Source organism: Mustela lutreola, chromosome 5 (genome assembly GCF_030435805.1).
Source record: "Mustela lutreola isolate mMusLut2 chromosome 5, mMusLut2.pri, whole genome shotgun sequence".
In the NCBI taxonomy this organism is placed as follows: Eukaryota; Metazoa; Chordata; class Mammalia; order Carnivora; family Mustelidae; genus Mustela; species Mustela lutreola.
The window spans coordinates 103,625,843-103,646,264 of NC_081294.1; the positions used below are offsets into that span (position 1 = coordinate 103,625,843).

Sequence of the window (20,422 nt, forward strand, 5' to 3'; positions counted from 1 at the left end):
AGAAATCAATCTTCAGGTTTGCCTTGACACAAAAGCTCAATTAGTAATAATTACTTGGTTGTCAGTATTTGGAAAGTCTTATTCTTTCCCCCTCACAGCCTACCACAGAGATATGTATGACCTTTAAAAAGTCAGTAATGCTTTCTGGGGGGAAATACTCTTGAAAAGATGTTCACAAGATGTCTTTGGACTTGAGACCAAAGTTGGACCTACAAGAAGTGAAAATTTCTGTTTGATCCATGCATTGTAGTATATTTAAAGAGAAAATACTAATAATAATTTAGTTCCATTTTGGAAAAAGAAAAAAGAAAGGAAGAGCACACAAATGTAGGTCTTACAAAGTTGTTCAAAGTTGCCAACATCAAAGATACTACAGTATAGCAAGTTTGAGGATCGAATCACCATTATGGTATTTGCTAAAACTCAGAGAAAAATCTGTGGCCTGGAGCTGACAGGGCCACCAGAAATCCTGAATGATGAGAAGACAGTGAAGAGAAGATAGTTAATTAACTAATTTCAAATATCCAAGATTGTCACAATTTACAAGAAAATACTCTGGTGGCAGTTCATCATCAGGGCTACTTGTTAGAAAAATGAAACTGTGGACAATATTTAAAAACCCGATGCTGTAGTTGAAAAGACATATCAAACTGTGAAGAAGCAGCATCAGAATGTTATAATTTGAAGCCAACGATTACTCCAGTGGTGTCCAAAGTAACTTTGTGAAATGGAGCATCATTCTGGTGATTTGCTTCTTCGCCTTCAAGCCAGATATATATATATATATATATATATATATATATATATATATATATATATATATATATATATATATATCTTCTCCAGACAATCTAAAAGTGCTGATTTCATGAATGTAATATGTCATCTTTTAAAGTTTTTTAAGCATTTTTTGTGATGCCAGTTTTAATTGTTTAAATTAGCCCCCCCATTCCACACCGAATGAGAGGCACCAGCCAGAAGTGATTCTAGTCTTGGCTTGCATCTCTCAGAGAACATAAAAAGCAAACCCAGTTTGTAATCCACAGAAAGACTTTTCACAGTCCCCCCTTCTCCTTTTTCCACATTCATTCTCATTCAGACAGGGTTTCCTCTGTCTGGCCATGATAGTCTGTCTTTCCTCTCCCATCACTTTTCCTTCTGTCCCAAGTCTTTTATCTTCCCCCAAGTTTATTTTGAGCTGCTCTAGGCTCATTGCAGAGGTCTGCCTACTGTGGCCTGGACAAGAAATGGGCAGAGGAACCAGAAGACTTCATGGCCACTGCAGTCTTTTCCTTGGCAGCCCTGGGGAGGGAGGAGTTGATATGTAAGCCTATTCCTACTGCAACCTTCCTTGTCCCACTTACACTGTGGAGCTCCAGCCTCACACCTGGTCCTTGCTGGCACCTCTGCCTCCAGATTCTGAGGTCACTCAACCAAATTCTCAGAGCACCTCAGCTCCAAGTTCAGAAGATTCTAAAACATGTTGCTAGGAAGAAGCTAAGCCAGTCCATCCCTGGTTCTGGTCAAATCTCCTTTTAAACCAGGCCAGAAAGAGTTCTCCATATCATTTTCTCAGAGATATAATCTCCAGAAGCTTTTCTCTATGCTGCTTTCACCTGATGTGTGAAGTGTAACCATAAGAAATATCTCTTGCCAGGACATTGTTGAGAAAGTCACAACAGATTATGTCCGTGAGAAGATGTGGTCTGCGTCTGGTGATTTGCTTCTTCGCCTTCAAGCCACAAGTTCAGGATCCCTTCTTAAGAAAGAGTACGAAGCTAGGAAATCATATTTGTATGAACAAGAAAAGCCTGTGGCCAAAATACAGGTATGTCAACCACCTACCACTAGTTACAGCAAACTGTGCTATTCTCTGGAGATGCTTCATTTGTTAGTTTGACAATCAACTTCCAGCATTCCAATTAACAAATCTGACTGCAGATTTTCCCCTTAATCATTGCCCCCAAATCTGGCTTATTAAGACTCAGAGATAGGAAAGACATTGAATGATTATTCACCTTTGGAGACCATCAAGGGATCCTGTGGCCTTGCCAAGGTCTGCCTACCACCAACCTAGCTGGAGCCAGAGGGACTTCTCAGATCAGAGTTGAAATCCTGTTTCTCCAAAAAGTTGGATCTCCTTGTGTCATCTACTTTCTATACTAGGTGCTTTATGAATTGGTTTTTCCGTGGCTAGTGCATGTTGAATGGCACCTGTTTCTGTGTTCTTCTAGAAGGAAAGAACAGAAGAGCTGATGAAATGGATTTAGCCTCTCCAAGAAACTCTTCTCCCTTACATCCTCTTCATTTAGGCCTGCAGAAGAAATCCTCCTTTCCTACCTGGTTGGCCTTGAGTTGTTCTTAAGCTTGCATGACTCCTCTGAACTTTCTGGTTGCCAGGAGAGGGACTGGTCAAATTTAGATGTTTCTCCTCTGTATTTTCCTACCACCCTCCAACAACCACCATGCTGGCTTCCAAAGGGCTGTGTGTCTTTTTTTGTGCATCCAGAGTGATACTGTTATTGATGGACAGCATTTGATGGGTTTTTGCATTGGCCAATAACTAAGAAATTTCCCCAAATGGAAGTTTTTAAGTTGGAGATTCCTCTTTTGTGACCATTGGTGTGCTTAACTGCTTTCCTCACCTAACTATAATATCATCCAGGGCAGAAAATAAAAGTTTTTAAAATTCTTGTATTCTTGTATCTTGTGAATGATAGGTGCTCAAATATTTGAATCTGTTCAGAGCTTAAGATGTTAGAAGGCAGGAATGATTAATTTTAGAAGAAATTTCTCCCATAAGCTGGACAAAGATGTTTTCTTAGCTTAACTAGTAAGTTTTCCATTTTATTTCTTCTTTAAACAAATGGTAGCTAAAACACACAGGAAATGAAAAAAGCCTGAAGAGAGAATCCTCTATATTGATGCTAAGGCTCTAATTTTACACAGAATTTAAAAGTGTCAGCCAACTTGACACAATTTGGACCAACCCTAAGCTGTCCAGGCTCAGGGCATGGAGCAGTGTTGTATTTGGAGGACATTTGGAGCACACTGGTATAAAATCCATCTGATGTTGGGACCCAGGACCAAAGTCCTGAGAAGGTTCGGGAGAAGAGCAGCAGCTATCATCTGGAGCCGTTTTCCTCCATCTCAGCAGACTCGATAAGACTAAAGAAGCCATGGAATTGTGAAGTCACCCTTCCTTACTTTTGTTTTTGTTTGTTTTTCCCCTCAACTCTTCTGATGGTTTTTTAATGAAGAGAGCCGGAGGTGTGAAGGCAAGCTGTGGACCGGAGAGGAATGCATATTCAGCATAAACTTGCTGACCTACAAAACCAGAAGATCATGAACCAATGGATATTATGCTACTCTCACTTTTTGTCAATGCGGCCGATTCACCCTGAATTAGGGGAATGATCTCAAATGTGAGGACTTCCCCTCCATGAAAGAGCTCAATCTTCCTAGCTGGTTCATTGAGTCCCAGATACAGTAGTCTTAACAAATTCAGAGAAAAGGCTCCCAGGCTAAGGCCAGCCCTTCCTCAGTTCTACTCCCCTCGGTCTCCTCCCAAAGAACTGAATAGTGGTAGAGAGAATATATAGCATCATTAGCCAGTCCTCTGTCTTGAGTACTTAATGGAATATATCAGAATGTACCCAAGGTATCTCATGAGAAATTCACTGTCATTCATGGGATTTTTCCCCTGTAAGGTAAGGTGTCCTATCTCTCTCCCTGCAGAGAGAGAATCTCTTGAGAACAGTGAGAAAAAAAAAAAAGCCATACTATTTTTTTAAGATTTTATTTATTTATTTGACAGAGAGAGAGAGATCACAGGTAGGCAGAGAGGTAGGCAGAGAGAGAGGGGGAAGCAGGCTCCCTGCTGAGCAGAGAGCCGGAGCCAGGGCTCCATCCCAGGCCCTGAGATCATGACCTGACCAAAGGCAGAGGCTTAACCCACTGAGCCACCCAGGCACCCCAAGCCATACTACTTTTGAGCAGTAAGAAGGCCCTGGTAACATTGCCTGTATTTATAAATGAGTGGCCCAGAAAATAATCTCAAACAAAAAGGAATATTTTATTTAAAAAAAAAGGAAAAGGATTATAAATTATAAATATAAATTAAGTAAACTAACATTTAAGGATGCTCTTAGCCCAGGAGATGGAAGAATTTCTATGCTGAAGCTCTTTCATGCTTTCAAGGAATTGAATAAGACATGGACTTAGTGAAATAAGACAAAACACTGCAAGATAAGTGATATCACAAGAGAGGAGAAGAAATAGTGACGTTGTAGGATGTAAATGAACTCAGGATTGCAGAATGTGCAGCGAATGCCAAGAATAACTGCAGCACCTGGACAGCTTGAGAAAACTCTCACAGAACGCTGAAGAAAAAAATAGACCATTTGAAATGTACATTCTCATCTGAAAATGGTAATAACTCGTTTCGTGGCTGGGTTGTCAGAATGAAGCGGGATGACTCACAATACAGACTCGGCACATTTTGCGGCCCTTAGGTGCTCAGCAGTGCCCAAAGAGAGGAGATGATGGCTCTAAGGACAGATAATCGGCGGACATTGAGATTGCTGCTGTGATACAGGGAGAGATCAGCAAAACTGAGCGGGAAGAAATAGATAGCTGTGGTATTTTTTTTCCTTGAACTGAGGAATGCTGGAATGCTGCTACTTAGGAAAAACCATAATGGTGGCAAACACCCAAACTTAGCCCGGGAATGAGGGAATTAGTGAATTACTAAACTTCAGAGAGTGTTACAGGCATCTTGGAAAGAAAGAGAAGCAAGCTTCTCTGAAGCAGCTTTCAGATTGCCTGGAGCAGTGGGAGAGTCTGCAGGTGGGGAGGAAGGGGGCAATCTGATGGGACCCTCCCACATCATGTTGTTTTATTTTTTTTTTAAGATTTTATTTATTTATTTGACAGAGATCACAAGTAGGTAGAGAGGCAGGCAGAGAGAGAGGGAGGAGGAAGCAGGCTCCCCGCTGAGCAGAGAGCCCAATGCGGGACTCGATCCCAGGACCCTGAGATCATGACCCGAGCCAAAGGCAGAGGCCCAACCCACTGAGCCACCCAGGTGCCCTCATATTGTTTTAATGTAAGTGACTACTCTAGAAGATCAGTGGGCTTTCTCCCTTGGAGCTAAGAACAAAAAGAGATAAATGGTTAGGGTTTTCTTGGCTAAGAGGTCACGCAAGAATTTATGCTTCAGAAGTTAGAGTTGGTAATTTGGATATTACTGTCCTGGGTGCCCAGTTACCAAACAAGGCAACCAATTTAGCAAGCCAGATTTTCTAGAGATTGACAGTTACAAAGGTTGTAAAACAGAGCAGTAACCTCTGAGGTCTAGATATTTTGAAAATGTGCTTTGTTAAATAGGTATTACACAGAAAATACATTTATGGTAAGAAAAAAAAACAAACCAACAAAAAGATGGCTGTTCTAAATTTTCCCACAAGTTCTTAGACCAGCCAGAGAAGGAAATGGACACTACTGTAAACACATTCTGTCTCTAATTGTCTGCAAAAAGCTGCTTGCAAATGGCTTTATGGTTTAGAATTTTGTCTCCTGTTGCATTTTCATCAGTAACTCCTTTCTCCCAACTGTATACCCATAATTGCTTTTAATAAACATTATCTAATTAGAAAAGCCTGCAGTCTCATGGCCTACCACAGAACTTCTGTTAGCACTGAGTAAAAAAAAAAAAAAAAAAAACAACAGTTCTGGCGGAACTAAAACGTAAAAACTGAAAAAGAAAGTATAATTTTAACAAGGAAAAGGCATATAGTATTCTGCTTCTGTAGACCAAAGTCTATACCCACCAAAGTAGCCTTGGTTTGGGAAAGTAACAATAAGTATAGAATGATTTCAGAAAACTCTGCATAATCAGTAAAGAGATAAAATACTGAATTAAACCTCCAGGAAAATCCTGTTGTTGAACATTGACTCCTTGGTACATTAAAAAATAATACAGAATGGACAAATGGGTTCATTCTACCAGTGCAAGAATGTGTCAATATTACATTAGTCTTTACTATAACAGATTATCCAGAAGGTTTGTGAATCTGAGCTAATAAGATTAATAGTGTTTCTAAAGTTTAGATAATTCCAGAAAAGCAGAAGGAAGAACTTCAGCTTATCCTAATACCTTATTTGCTTTTCAGTTTGAATTTAAAAATGGGGTATGTTTGAATATAGTTTTTCACATTTCTGTGCTTTAAAAGTGTTACCCACAAAAACATAGAAAGCACCAATGAGACCCATCCCAATGAATGTGTTAGTAGTTAATTTGCCATGGCTCCCAATAACCCACAGCTAGTGTTCCCTTTCCCTAGTCTCTATAGCCATCAGGACACGTTTGCAAGCAATTGTGGATGACAGTTTTTCCCATCATCTCAGAAATGCCGCACTGACAGATCCCATGGTGACATTTTCTAAATGGGCCATCAACTAAAAATCCTTTTTCTTTGCTTAGATTTTTATTACTTGAAGTGTAGGGCATATACTGGCACTGTCATTACCTGAAACCCTCACCAAGACCCACTAAATCCTAATCTGCATTTTTTTAAAGATTTTAATTTATTTGACAGAGAGAAATCACAAGTAGATGGACAGGCAGGCAGAGAGAGAGAGAGGGAAGCAGGCTCCCTGCTGAGCAGAGAGCCCAATGCAGGACTCGATCCCAGGACCCTGAGATCATGACCCGAGCCGAAGGCAGCGACTTAACCCACTGAGCCACCCAGGCACCCCCCTAATCTGCATTTTTTAAAAAACCCTCCAAAGATTTTGTATACATGGTACAGTTTGAGAAGCACTATGAAGCTCACTCCAGTTTTAAATCCTCAATAATTTACCTTCCTGTAGAATTCTTTATCATCATAATAGCTTAAAGGAGAAAAACATGCATTCAATAGTTAGTACAAAGGCAGCTGATAAAGTTCCAGACCCATTGAATTTTCTGTAATAATTACATTGAGATTTTAGTTTATTCGAGGAGATTGATATCTTTACAATAATGAATTTTCTAGTTCAGTAATCAGTGTATCTCACCATTTATTAATCTTTCCCACCATATTGCATTAAATTTATTCCTATTTCTTAACTTTACTCCATTAGTTATTTTTGGTATCATGAATATCATCTTTTTTCTATTGTATTATTTTTCACATGCAGAAAATTAACTATATATACACATTTTTTAACCAATCACTTGGAAGAACTCAGTTTTAATAGTTTTTAAGGTGACCCTCTTGAATCATAACTAATTTTTACACTTCCGATTTTTTTTTAATCTTGTAATCTGTCGAGGAATAAATTCATATGGCCTTAATAGTATAGGAAACTCTAGAACATTGGGTACTTAAAAACCATTTGGACTTAACTCCCACTTCTGGGAATACAGAATACAGCTAGGTTTCCCTATTCTTTCCTCTGAGTACAGCTAAAAGCCCCAGACATTATTTGTAAACAAACATAACACTGTGAAAAATGGAGAGGAGAGGCAGACTGGCTTGGGAACCTTGAGACCCAAGGAAGGACATGGAGGTAAGTTCTGTGGTTCTCTTTTAGCTTCATATATCTCAGACTTCTTGCTGCAGAGACTGGCAACATGGACATGCCAGTGGGTGCAGGCAGAAACTCCTACAAAAGCCTGCTATGTAGCCAACGTTCCAGGAAAGGTGCAGCCCAGGAGGACAAAAATTTTAGACAATAACCTCTCCACTCTAGCCAAACAGCACAGGAAAAAACAAACAAACAAAGCAAGACAAATCTGTGACCCCACACCAGTCATGCCACGAAGTCGACTCGAGAGTTTGGCCCTCCACCCTAGTAGACTCTAACAAGGTACCCAGATACCCACAGAGCATGAATTTCCATGCTCACAAACAGTAATGTGGCAGCCCTCCCTTTCCTTGCTGGATGGAATCAAAGAAGGCATGGTGGAGAGTCAGGACTTCGATCACAACCCAGTAGTAATGAGGCCAGCTGCTGCAAAGCCTTCTGCTATCAGTGGAGGCTGTATGAGGAATAGTAACACAGCACTACTGCCCGCCTGGGCAGAGTGGTATTGGCGCAGCCTTAGGGAGTAGTCAGAGTTCCCAGCCCCCACCCAGCAGTAATAAGCAGCCCCCACCTCAGATTTCAATAGAGGCTAGGCAGAGAACCTGAACTTCTACCCCTGCTTGTCAGTAATGAGGCAGCACCACCGCATTCCTCCCTTGCCAGAACAGTATCAGGGAAAACCACCTAGAACAGGTTAAAAAACATCCAGTCTTATTAGTCACCACATAATATCCAATTTGTATACATTTCAATCAATAATAAACATTTCAAGAACCAAACAAAACATAAATTTTGAAAGACAATTACTAGGTGCCAATACAGGAGTGGGGAGGTGGCTCAGTCACTTAAGCATCTGCCTTCTGCTGGGGTCATGATCTTGGGGTCCTGGGATCAAACCCCCGTGTTGGCTCTCAGCTCAGCAGGGAGTCTGCTTTTCCTCACTACCCCTCTGTGTTCTCTCTCTCACACATAAATTAGTAAACCTTAAAAGAAAAAATTGATACCAATACAAATAACAGAGATGTTTTAATTACCTGACAAAGATTTTAAAGCTGCCATGTTATGGTAAGCAATTATGAACACACTTGAAACAAAGGAAAAAATAGGAAGTCTCAGCAAAGAAATAAAAAGATAGAAAAAAAAAACAATTTTTAGAGCTAAGACAGAACTACGTATTAAAAAAAACTCGCTGGATGGACTCAGCAGCAAAATGGAGGAAACACAGGACCAAATTAGTGAACTAGAGAATAAAATGATAGAAATTACTAGATCTGAACAACAGAGAGAAAAAACTGAAAAAAAAAAACAATGAACAAAGCCTCAAGGCATCTGTGGGACCATAACAAAAGATTTAATGGTTGTGTCTTCGGAGTTTCAGATGAGAAGAGAAAGGAGAAGGACTGGAAAAGCCTGAAATAAATAATGTCTGAAAAGTTCCTGTGTGTGGTCCAAGACACAGAACCACAAGTCCAAGAAGCTAAGTAAATCCCAAAAAGGATAAACTCAAATGTACCCAAAGACGCATCACAAACCTCTGAAAATAAACAAACAAACAAAAAAATTTAAAATCTTTAAAGCAGTGAAATAGAGATGGCAACTTAGCTATAAGGGGAAAGCAGTTCTCATGACAGAAGGTTTTTCATAAGGACCTATGGAGATGATGAATGGCACAACATGGAAAGTAACATAGTATTCGTTATCCACCAAAAATAATCTTTAGGAATGAAGGGGGAAATCCAGACATTCTCCAATGAAGAGGAAAATTAACAGAACTTATCATTCCCATACCTGCCCTAAAAGAATAACCAAGAAAGTTCTCTAAACAAAAAAAAAGAAAATGATAAAAGAATTTTGGGAAACTGGGAAGGAAGAAAGAACAAGGAAAGTAAATTTGTAGGTAAACATATTCTCCTTCTACTCTTGAATTTCTTTAATTATGTTTAACAGTTGAAGTAAAAATTTTAACACTGTCTTACACGGTTCTAAATATATATATGGACAAAATGAAATTGTATTGTAAATGGGGTAGGGTAAGGTATGTGTAGGAAGGTAAGGTTTCTTCACTTTTCTGGAAATCGAAGTATAAATAAAAATGAAGAGCAATTTTTATCTGTTGGTTTGGACATCACCCATTTTTTTAATTTTTGTCAGTTCAGTGAGACCCTGGGGAAAGAAATATCTGTCCTACACTCTTTGGAGGGTAGTTTGACAGTAGCTTTCCATTTCAGATATCAATTATGGAGCCAGTAATCCTCCATCTAATAACCTATCTTGACTGGAATAATGCATACAAAATACATAGTAATGTGTGTACAAGGTTGTGTACAGTACTAAAGTGTATATGCTTACCCCATGTTTGCCCATTTCAGAGCATACATAACAAAAAATGAAGAGTTTTTTTGTAGAGCAGCTAAGTCTAAGTAGGGGTGGGCACATAGGCACATTGTACTTTATACCTTTTCTCTACTAGATCCTCCTACATCATCATCTAGGCATTGAGTACAGATTCTTTGCATAGAAACACATTACTATGTTTTTCTTTTTTTCTTTTTTTGTTAACAGGTCATATTGTATGTGTGGTAAACTACAATTTCTTTGCATCGTATCTTGGAGATCGTCTTGTTCCTCAAAATACAGAACACCGCTGTAGTCAATATATCTGACCCTATCTCATCCTTCGTAACTGCCACGTAGCATCCCTCACTAGGAGCGCAGTTGCAGCTGATCTGTTTTCCCATTTGTAAACATTCCGCTCTAAGCACATGTTAGTATTATAAGCAATGCTGCAGCAAAACCCTTACATATAGTTCTTCTATACTGGTGCTTTTCTTGGGCTAGATACGAAGAAAATTAGAAGTACTAGGTGAAAGGTTAAATAGTGTTAAATCTGATATTGCTGAATTCCCTCAAAAAGACTGTATTCCTTTGTACTTTGCCTGAACCCCACACTCCCATCTTTGCTATTTTATTCATGGCTTGGAGTGGATGAGTGGATAAGGTAACAACTTACCCAAAGTTATTCTGAGTGCTGCCAGAGGCTCCCTCAAGCTTAGAGCCATCCCACACTGTAGATATTCTTTTGTTTTTGTAGATGTTGATTCTGTGGTTCCCTCTTTAAGTCCAATTCCAACTACCTTCTCTCCTCCAGGATCCCTCAGAGTTGTTCGTCCACGTGCTTGCTTTTTTAACACTGTAGCGAACTGCTTTAACAGCCTATTTTTGAGGTTTACCATTAGCGGAAGCTGGGTGAAGGTTACATGGAACTCTTATTTTTGGAGTTTCCTGTGAGTTTCTAATTATTTCAAAGAGGAAAGTATTTTTTTTAAATACTTTGTCATATCCAGGGATTTGGATTGAGTGAAGTCTAGAACAAGTGCTCAGTTGATTTTTATTTATTTATTTGTTTTTACCATACTTACTTTTATTTTGAATCATTACAGGACATATTTTTTAAATGGTAATAAAATTCCACATGCCTTTTTTCAGATGAATGAATGATGTAGTTTGATATATGTAGACATGAAATTTATAAAATCAATTTCACTTTTTATATTTATCCTTTTTAAAAAGAAACTTCTATTTCATTTCTTTTTTTTTAATTTATTTTAAATTTTTTTTATTTTCAGCATAGTAGTATTCATTGTTTTTGCACCACACCGAGTGCTCCATGCAATACGTGCCCTCCCTAATACCCACCACCTCATTCTCCCAACCTCCCACTCCCCGCCCCCTCAAGACCCTCAGGTTGTTTTTCAGAGTCCATAGTCTCTCATGGTTCACCTCCCCTTCCAGTTTCCCTCAACTCCCATCTCCTCTCCATCTCCCCATGTCCTCCATGTTATGTTATGTTATGCTCCACAAATAAGTGAAACCATATGAAAATTGACTCTCTCTACTTGACTTATTTCATTCAGCATAATCTCTTCCGGTCCCATCCATGTTGCTGCAAAAGTTGGGTATTCATCCTTTCTGATGGAGGCATAATACTCCATAGTGTATATGGACCACATCTTCCTTATCCATTCGTCCGTTGAAGGGCATCTTGGTTCTTTCCACAGTTTGGCAACTGTGGCCATTGCTGCTGTAAACATTGGGGTACAGATGGCCCTTCTTTTCACTACATCTATATCTTCGGGGTAAATACCCAGTAGTGCAATTGCAGGGTTATAGGGAAGCTCTATTTTTAATTTCTTGAGGCATCTCCACACTGTTCTCCAAAGTGGCTGCACCAACTTGCATTCCCACCAACAGTGTAAGAGGGTTCCCCTTTCTCCACATCCTCTCCAACACATGTTGTTTCCTGTCTTGCTAATTTTGGCCATTCTAACTAATGTGAGGTGGTATCTCAATGTGGTTTTAATTTGAATCTCCCTGATGGCTAGTGATGATGAACATTTTTTCATGTGTCTGATAGCCATTTGTATGTCTTCATTGGAGAAGTGTCTGTTCCTATCTTCTGCCCATTTTTTGATATGATTATCTGTTTTGTGTGTATTGAGTTTGAGGAGTTCTTTATAGATCCTGGATATCAGCCTTTTGTCTGTACTGTCATTTGCAAATATCTTCTCCCATTCTGTGAGTTGCATCTTTTTGACTTTTTGTTTTGTTGACTCAACAGTTTTCTTGACTGTTTCCTTTGCTGTGCAGAAGGTTTTGATCTTGATGAAGTCCCAAAAGTTCGTTTTCGCCTTTGTTTCCTTTGCTTTTGGGGACATATCTTGAAAGAAGTTGCTGTAGCTGATATCGAAGAGGTTACTGCCTATGTTCTCCTCTAGGATTCTGATGGATTCCTGCCTCACATTGAGGTCTTTTATCCATTTTGAGTTTATCTTTGTGTACAGTGTAAAAGAATGGTCGAGTTTCATTCTTCTACATATAGCTGTCCAGTTTTCCCAGCACCATTTATTGAAGAGACTGTCTTTTTTCCACTGGATATTTTTTCCTGTTTTGTCGATTATTTGACCATAGAGTTGAGGGTCCATATCTGGGCTCTCTACTTTGTTCCACTGGTCTATGTGTCTGTTTTTATGCCAGTACCATGCTGTCTTGGTGATCACAGCTTTGTAGTAAAGCTTGAGATCAGGTAACGTGATGCCGCCAGTTTTGTTTTTCAACATTTCCTTTGCAATTCTCTTCTGATTCCATACAATTTTAGGATTATTTGCTCCAGCTCTTTGAAAAATACTGGTGGAATTTTGATTGGAATGGCATTAAAAGTATAGATTGCTCTAGGCAGTATCGACATTTTAACAATGTTTATTCTTCCGATCCAAGAGCATGGAATGGTCTTCCATCTTTTTGTGTCTTCTTCAATTTTTTTCATGAGTTTTCTGTAGTTCCTTGAGTACAGATCCTTTACCTCTTTGGTTAGGTTTATTCCCAGGTATCTTATGGTTCTATTTCATTTCTAATATGAAAACAAAACCAGAGGATTGAAGGGAGTTCCAAAGCTTTGTTTCAATAAAAAACGTTCTCAGAAATGAACTGGAATAAACTTATTTTTGTATTTAATCATTCTAAAGATACCAGTTTGTTTCTAGTTTTTGTAAGTGTTGCCTATATAAAAGTTCTCTTTCATGGTAATAACCTACTAAAGCTTTGTTGATGAAGCGTCACTAACTTCATGTAGATAAGATAAATGATCAGCCACAGCACTCCTTTTTTCAGGGATCCAGAGTTACAAATCAACCAAGCATTTGCCTTCTTTGGTCTGGGCCACAGTGGGTCACTTGCTGGAATAAAGATAGTTACTAACCATTATTTTGAAGCATCTGGTATCGTTACCACATGGTAGCAGTACTCAGTTAATCTCTTTGTATGTTTCAGGACAATTCTATTTTATTATTGTTATTTCTTGTCACCCAGAACCTTGGCAAAATTAAGCTTTCAAATGGGAAACTGGGTTCTACCTGGTAAATGTGCTTTCCCAGGTTTGGGACAAGCCATGATCTGGTATGTTCTGCTCAATATAATGTCCACTCCCCAGTGATGGTATCCCCATGAGATTTGGAAGGGAGGGCCCCGACAGTGTCCCAGCTCAGTGTCTCCTGAGATGCACTCTGTTCTTGTGCTTTCTAAAATAAAGTGGGAAATTGTTGCACATAAATAATTCTGTTACTTGCTCTTTTCCACAGGCTTTTTGGAAGGGATGTAAACAACGGAAAGCATATTTGAACAGGCGGCAAATGTTGATTAATAATGTTGATTCTATTGTGAAGGTAAACATCCCTTGCCACCTTATCAAGTGCTTGACTTTTTTTTTTAAGGTTTTATTTATTTATTTGACAGAGAGATTACAAGTAGGCAGAGAGGCAGGAAGAGAGAGAGGGGGAAACAGGCTCCCTGCTGAGCAGAGAGCCCAGATGTGGGGCTCGATCTCAGAACCGTGAGATCCTTACCTGGGCTGAAGGTAGAGGCTTAACCCACTGAGCCACCCAGGTGGCCCTCAAGTGCTTGACTTAAACCTTTCTCTTCATTTTAGTTTTACTCTTGGAAGGCAGATTATGGAAAGAGTACATAGGAGTCTTGACATATGAATTATGTCATGGGTTTGAGTCCCATGTCCATTACTCAGCTGATCATCTTCAAGTCTGTTAAAACACTGTACCTGGCTCAGGTCCTTTCTATAGTTTTGAGAATCAATGTGCAAGTATTTCAAAACCTATAAATGCTCTTTCTCTAGGAACTCCAAATTGATTATTTTGGCTTTGGGGAAAACACTGTTATTTCACATCTCTCTTAACCATATTCATTAATAACATTTACAAAACTTAACAGTACAGAACCTTAGTTGTTAGGCAAATACAAAACCAGTGACAAGAAAAAGTAGAACTAAGTTAGGACCTGCATGTGGGGGGTGAGTAGGTCTAACCCAGCTCTCCACCCAGGCTGACAGCCCTGAGTTTAGAAAAAGAAAAGACACTGGGGTGCCCACTGCCCAGTGCTAAAAAACAGAGGACAGCTGAGAAATGAACTTTTAGACAATGTGGAAATCCAGGTGAGAATTGGAATAGCAGAGATTGAAATCAAATGAGATTAATTCAAAAGACCTTTGAAACTGTGAAGGCAGAGAATGACATCATCTAGTTCCATTGTGCTCCTTGGTAATATGTTCTGCTTGCCATGGAGCACAAGCCTGTGTTGTATCAGAAAACTGTAGGTCCCACCTTGTCCCTCAGAAGTCGGGATGTGCTTTCCTATAAAGACCTAAAGGATCCTGGATGCTGTTAAAGGATGTTGGAAGAAATCCTGGACTTGTCTTTTGATTCTCTGACCTGCTCCAGCTCTCAGCAAAATCCCTTACCCTCTTGGTTTTTATTTCCTAAGATGAAAGCAAAATGGTACAAAGCTACATTACTTTCCATACCATAAGGTATAAAACGCTTCAAAACCCTAGGAAAAATGTAACAAGAGGAGTAGGAGATGAAGATAATGCGTAGGACGTTAATTATTTGGTGGGCTGTTCACTTTTTCTTTTTTTTATCAAAATATCAATATTATCTTTAGAAAGACTGCGTGAAAAAATATTAAAGGTTGTTTAATAACTGCCTTGATTTCTCCATTTAACTCTTTTAGATTCAGTCCTGGTTTCGGATGGTAGTCGCACGGAGGAATTACCTTGCACGACTGCAGTATTTCAGAGATCATGTAAGACACACAAGTGGATTTCCCCCCGCTGAGAATGAACTGAATGAATGCTTTGTTGAATGTTCTCATTGAATGATTTCTAGTAAATGGTGGAAATGTTTTCAGAAGAGAACCCAAGTAGAAGGCTTTTGGCATATTGTATATGCTGGCTGCATAGTGTTCCTGTGTCGTCTTTGTATTAAATAGCTATCTTGTCAGTTCAGGAAGAGAAAATGAAATGTCTTCATGCACTTGCTTCGTTTTGTCCTAAGACATACCAGAGCTTTTGATGAGGTTGATGTTTTCATGTCTGCCCAGCTGTCTTTGGCTCAGTGTCTAAAACACTAGTGTCATTTAGTTGGATGGATAGTTGGAATCTATACACCAGTAACCTTATGTTTTGTTTTTAATTCCAAAGGTAAATGGTGGAAATGAACAGTAGGAGGAAACAACAGGTCTTAAAAACTCAATGTGATAATATTTGGAGGCTTACTTTTTTTTATTCAGAACTCATGTTCAGAGTGAGACTTTACTAGTCAGGACTGCATAGGAAATGTGTGAGAAGAAACAGATGTGGGCTAGTAATGCCAAAGAGAAAAGATTCCAGATGAGTATTTTCCAACACTACTTGTAAAGTTTTTCTAACTGGTGACTGAAAAACTTAAATAGAAGCCCACAGGAAGAATTTTTTCAGGATCTTTTAAAGAATAGATAAGTGAACATGGGCTGAATCATCTAAATTTGGGGCTAAAATTCTCTTCCCTTTTAGATCTCTTTATAAACAGTGCCATACAATCTTGTCAATACTTTTAGCTGACTTACCTGACCTTTTCTCTGCAAAGAATATGCAAAAAATAAACATTGAATACATTTCATCTAACTATTGTCAGTTCTAAATGGTTTTCATTCTTAAAGAAAAAAACGATTTTATTTTTGAGAGTGTCAGGTGAGGAAGGGAGAGAGCCTTAAGTCCTTCAGTAGGAAAAAAAACAAAGACTAACTTACAAGAAAAGCCAGTAGAAGGCATATCTCAGAGACCTGTATTAGAGGCATTTCATCAGTTTGTAAGATGTGAGTCTGAAATAGTGAGCAACTTGGTTCTTGAGAGATCTCTGAACCATGTGCAGCTACTTGGGTGAGTGGGTCAGGACTCCCGTCATGAGACGGGTGGGAGGGGAAAACCCAATCACAGTATCTTTTCTAGCAATGAATGAGATGTGGTGGTCAGGGGAGAATGAAGCATACCAAAAGGGTGATATCAGTAAGAAGACAACATGGCACAGAATATCAGTATTCCAACCAGGCATCGGAGATATGGTCTATCACGATGTGGAAAAGGGGTTCCGAATTTATGTGAAAGGGGTCCCGAATTTATGAATGGACAGATGAAAATAACATGAGGTGACAAGCAACAGCAGTCGTAGCTCATAACATAATTCTGAGTGACCAGGAGCACCTGAGCAGCTCAATTGGTTGAGCGTCTGACTCTTGATTACAGTTCAGGCATGATCTCAGTGTGGTGGGATCAAGCCCCGTGTTGGTCTCCATGTTCAGCAGGGCGTCTGCTTGTGGTTTTCTCTCCCTCTCTTTCTCTCTCTCTCTATCTTTGCCCATCCCCATCTATTCTATCTATAGCTCTCTAAAATAAATTAATTAGTTAAAAGAAAATTCTGAGTGACCTGACCAAAGACAAGTCATAGAGTGTATGGTTCTTCTTTGGCCATTGTTTTGTAGTCTCATATCCAAATCATGTACAGTCCTCATAGTTCCTAAGGACAAAAATTAAAATATTCTTTTATATAAAATGAAAAAAAATTAAGTAATCTCTACACTCAAGATGGGGCTCGAACTTAAAACCCTGATATCAAAAGTCATGTGCTCTACCACCTGAGCCAGTGAGGTGCTCCTAAGTAGTGTCCATTCTTAAATACTCTCAGTTCTTGGGTAGTTCTGAATTTTATAATCATAGAATAGATGGACCTTAGGAAGATCATGACTGGTCTCATTCTTTTGCAGAAAAATGAAATTGTGAAAATACAGTCACTACTGAGAGCAAACAAAGCTAGAGATGACTACAAAACATTGGGTAAGTGGAAGTACAGATCTTCCTCCACTAATGATGGGGTTCTTCCTAGTAAGCCCATCACAAGTTGCCAATATCCTACGTTGAAAATGCATTTGACACATCTAATCGATGGAACATCATTGTTTAGCCTGGCCTGCCTTAAATGTGCTCAGAGCACTTAAATTAGCCTATGGTTGGACAAATGATCTAACACAAAGCCAATTTTATAGTAAAGAGTTGAATAGCTCGTGTTATTTAGTGAATACCACACTTCAAGTGGAGAACAGAATGGTGGTAAGTATATGGGTCATTTACCCTCATGATCATGTGGCTGGCAGGGAGCTGTGGATCACTCCTGCTATCCAGCATCCCAAGGGAGCATCCTATAGCATGGTATTAGCCTGGGAAAAGCTGCAAATTCAAAATTCAGAGTACTTTCCTTTTGAATATGTGTGGCATTTGCACCATCATGAAGTCAAAAGCGTCCTAAGTCAAGCCATCACTAGCTGGGGATCATCTATACTCTGCAACAAAGTATGGATTCTTTTTAAACGAGGCAAAAACAAAAACAAGAGACTGCTCCAGGAATAGAAGTTGTCCATTGTTTTCAGTAGATTTTGACCATCTCAGACCCCAGGTTCTGAACCGGTGCACAAAGGAATGTTGATGGCAGGAAGTGGGCCTTCCTGTTGTAAGCGGAAGTGGTAGGTAGAGTATATCCATAGAGTGGATATCTATCCATATCCATATTGGATATCTATATCCAATCATATCCATAGAGTGGATATGATTTCTTCAGAAAGAAAGGAGTTGGCATAAATGCCGATATTTCTATATTACATTTGAGCTAGAGTCAGAAATCCAATGCTAAAGAGCCAGAAGATAAGCTTTTATTCGAAACTGTTTAGTGTTTTTTTTTTGTTGGCCTACGATTTTTTCCCCTCATTGTAAGAATAAAACATGTTCACGTCAGAAATTTTGGAAACAAGAGTAAGAAGGAAAAAATATGAATAAGAAAAGGAAAAGCTTATCTCCTGACGATGACCATAAACATCTTCCTATAATTTCATTCTCAACTTTCCATGGTCCTTATAGTTTTTAAAATGTTTTATTATAATACGACATGCCATTTGTAGAAAATGTTAAAAGAGCAAAATAAAATAAAAATCACCCAGAAATAGCATTGACATTTTGTACTATTTATAATCCCAACATTGCGTATGTTCTGTTCTTTACATAGAGAAGATCTTTTTTAATATGCTGAATTTTTAACATTCTTACTATCACAAGAACATGTGATAGATTAAGAACCTGCTGATAAGCCTACTAGTATTGCACAAACTCTTTACATCTTTTGGTCAAGTTATTCTGAATTAGTTTTAAGAGGGTAAAAAAATTAAAAAATCATGACTTGGCATCTTAGTTGTGAAGATGGCCACTGTGCTGTGTCTCCCTCTGCCTTCCTTCTCATTTTTATTTATTTTTTTTAAAAGATTTTATTTATCTATTTGACAGAGAGAGAGAGAGATCACAAGGAGGCAGAGAGGCAGGCAGAGAGAGAGGGGGAAGCAGGCTCTCTGCTGAGCAGAAAGCCAGATACGGGGCTCGATCCCAGGACCCTGAGATCACGACCCGAGCTGAAAGCAGAGGCTTAACCCACTGAGCCTCTCAGATGCCCCTCATTTTTATTTTTTGGAGGAAGCAAATTTGAGTACTATAGTGAGCACAGTGCCAAGGAAATAGTTTAACTGGTACCCTTTTCGCCTAAAGTCCATCTGAGTTCTGGGGTGAAGTATACGGCTCAAGAAAGGTCTTCCTTGGTACTTGTTAAGAAAAAGCCTCAGAAAGATTTAGAGAGCAAGTTCTGCTTCCAGCCTGTAGAATGTATTGGGTAACACATCATTCTGCTGGATTCCAGAATTCCCTCTGCAAGCTAAGTAAGGGAAGGCCAACTAGTCTTTGCAGGGCCACACTTCTCCATTGTCGAATTCATGAGATTCATCTCTCAGCTGGTGGATACCTTTAAGTGTTTTCCAAGAAGCCTAAATAGGGATTTTTGTTTTCTGAGCCCCAACATACTAAAACAGGTTTGCTACTGCCCTTGCTCATGAAAGACATTTCAAGAATAAATTTTCCAGCTGAACACAGGCTGCTTTTCATTTCATTCTAGGTAACATGTTTTTGTGGTCAGTTGTAGGGATGCTTTTCACTTGCTTACATTTTCTTTTAATTGTCATTTATTTACTTGAGAGAGAAAGAGCATGAGAGGAGGAGGGGAAGAGGAGATGGAGAGAGAGAATCTCAAGCAGACTCTTTGCTGAGCACCGAGCCTGATGCAGGGCTTGAGATCATGACCTGAGCCAAAATCAAGAATCAGATGCTTAACAAACTGAACCACCAGGCACCCCTTTACATATTTTTTAAATTTCAAAGTCAAAAGAAATTCCAGTTTAAAAATCCAGGTGATTTTATGTTAAAGCATAGAAGGTAGATAGAAATTATGTTTGTGAGTAAGTTAGATCTCGGCTGCACTGGGCTTTAGCAAACAGGGTGGTTCTGTGGTAACTGAAACATAACTTTTCATTTCTTTCTCAATTTAGCATCTTTATAAGACTAAGGCATTTTTTTAAAGGTATTATTTATTTATATGAGAGATAGAGAGTATGAGCGGGAGTGGGGGGAGAAGCAGGCTCCCCACTGATCAGGGAGCAAACATGGGGCTCAGTCCCAGGATTCTGAGATCATGACCTGAGCCAAAGACAGACACTTAACCAACTGAGCCATCTAGGCACCCAAAGACTAAGGCATTTTTAATCTGAAAAAAGAAATTCACTTTTATTGGTCTGTCATCATCAATTTTCACCCATTCCTTCTGGAAAGAAATTGAGTTCTTTAGGCTTGTTGGTTATTGCAACTGTGATGTAGCCCACTTCCCAGTGATGACTGTCAAGTTAGGTGATTCTCTGAAATTCAGATATCCCAAAGTGATTCTGAGCCTGAAGATGTCATAGGGCTTCTGCTGACAGAAGAAATATTAAATTTGGGCTGTAATAATTACTAAAGCTGGAATACTAATTTGTTTCTAACATGTTTATTGGCACATACAGAAATAAGCAGTCCTTAGGAGCAGAAAGAATTGGAGACCAGGTGAGCTGGCTC

The 20,422-nt window shown here is 39.1% G+C and overlaps 1 protein-coding gene and 1 pseudogene across 3 annotated transcripts in view; both read left to right on the top strand.

Annotated features, from left to right (window-relative positions):
• Positions 1 to 20,422, top strand: part of IQGAP2 (IQ motif containing GTPase activating protein 2) — a 299,955-nt gene that overhangs the window by 231,416 nt on the left and 48,117 nt on the right. For 2 of the 3 annotated variants that reach the window (XM_059175278.1, XM_059175279.1), the window contains 3 exons: positions 13,707 to 13,790; positions 15,148 to 15,219; positions 17,215 to 17,284. In XM_059175278.1, coding sequence (XP_059031261.1) covers positions 13,707 to 13,790; positions 15,148 to 15,219; positions 17,215 to 17,284 — 226 coding nt within the window. Of the gene's footprint in view, positions 1 to 1,657; positions 1,829 to 13,706; positions 13,791 to 15,147; positions 15,220 to 17,214; positions 17,285 to 20,422 lie in introns of all 3 variants that reach the window. The other variant, XM_059175277.1, reaches the window with a different exon arrangement.
• LOC131832373 (single-stranded DNA-binding protein, mitochondrial-like) lies at positions 15,711 to 16,865 on the top strand (annotated as a pseudogene).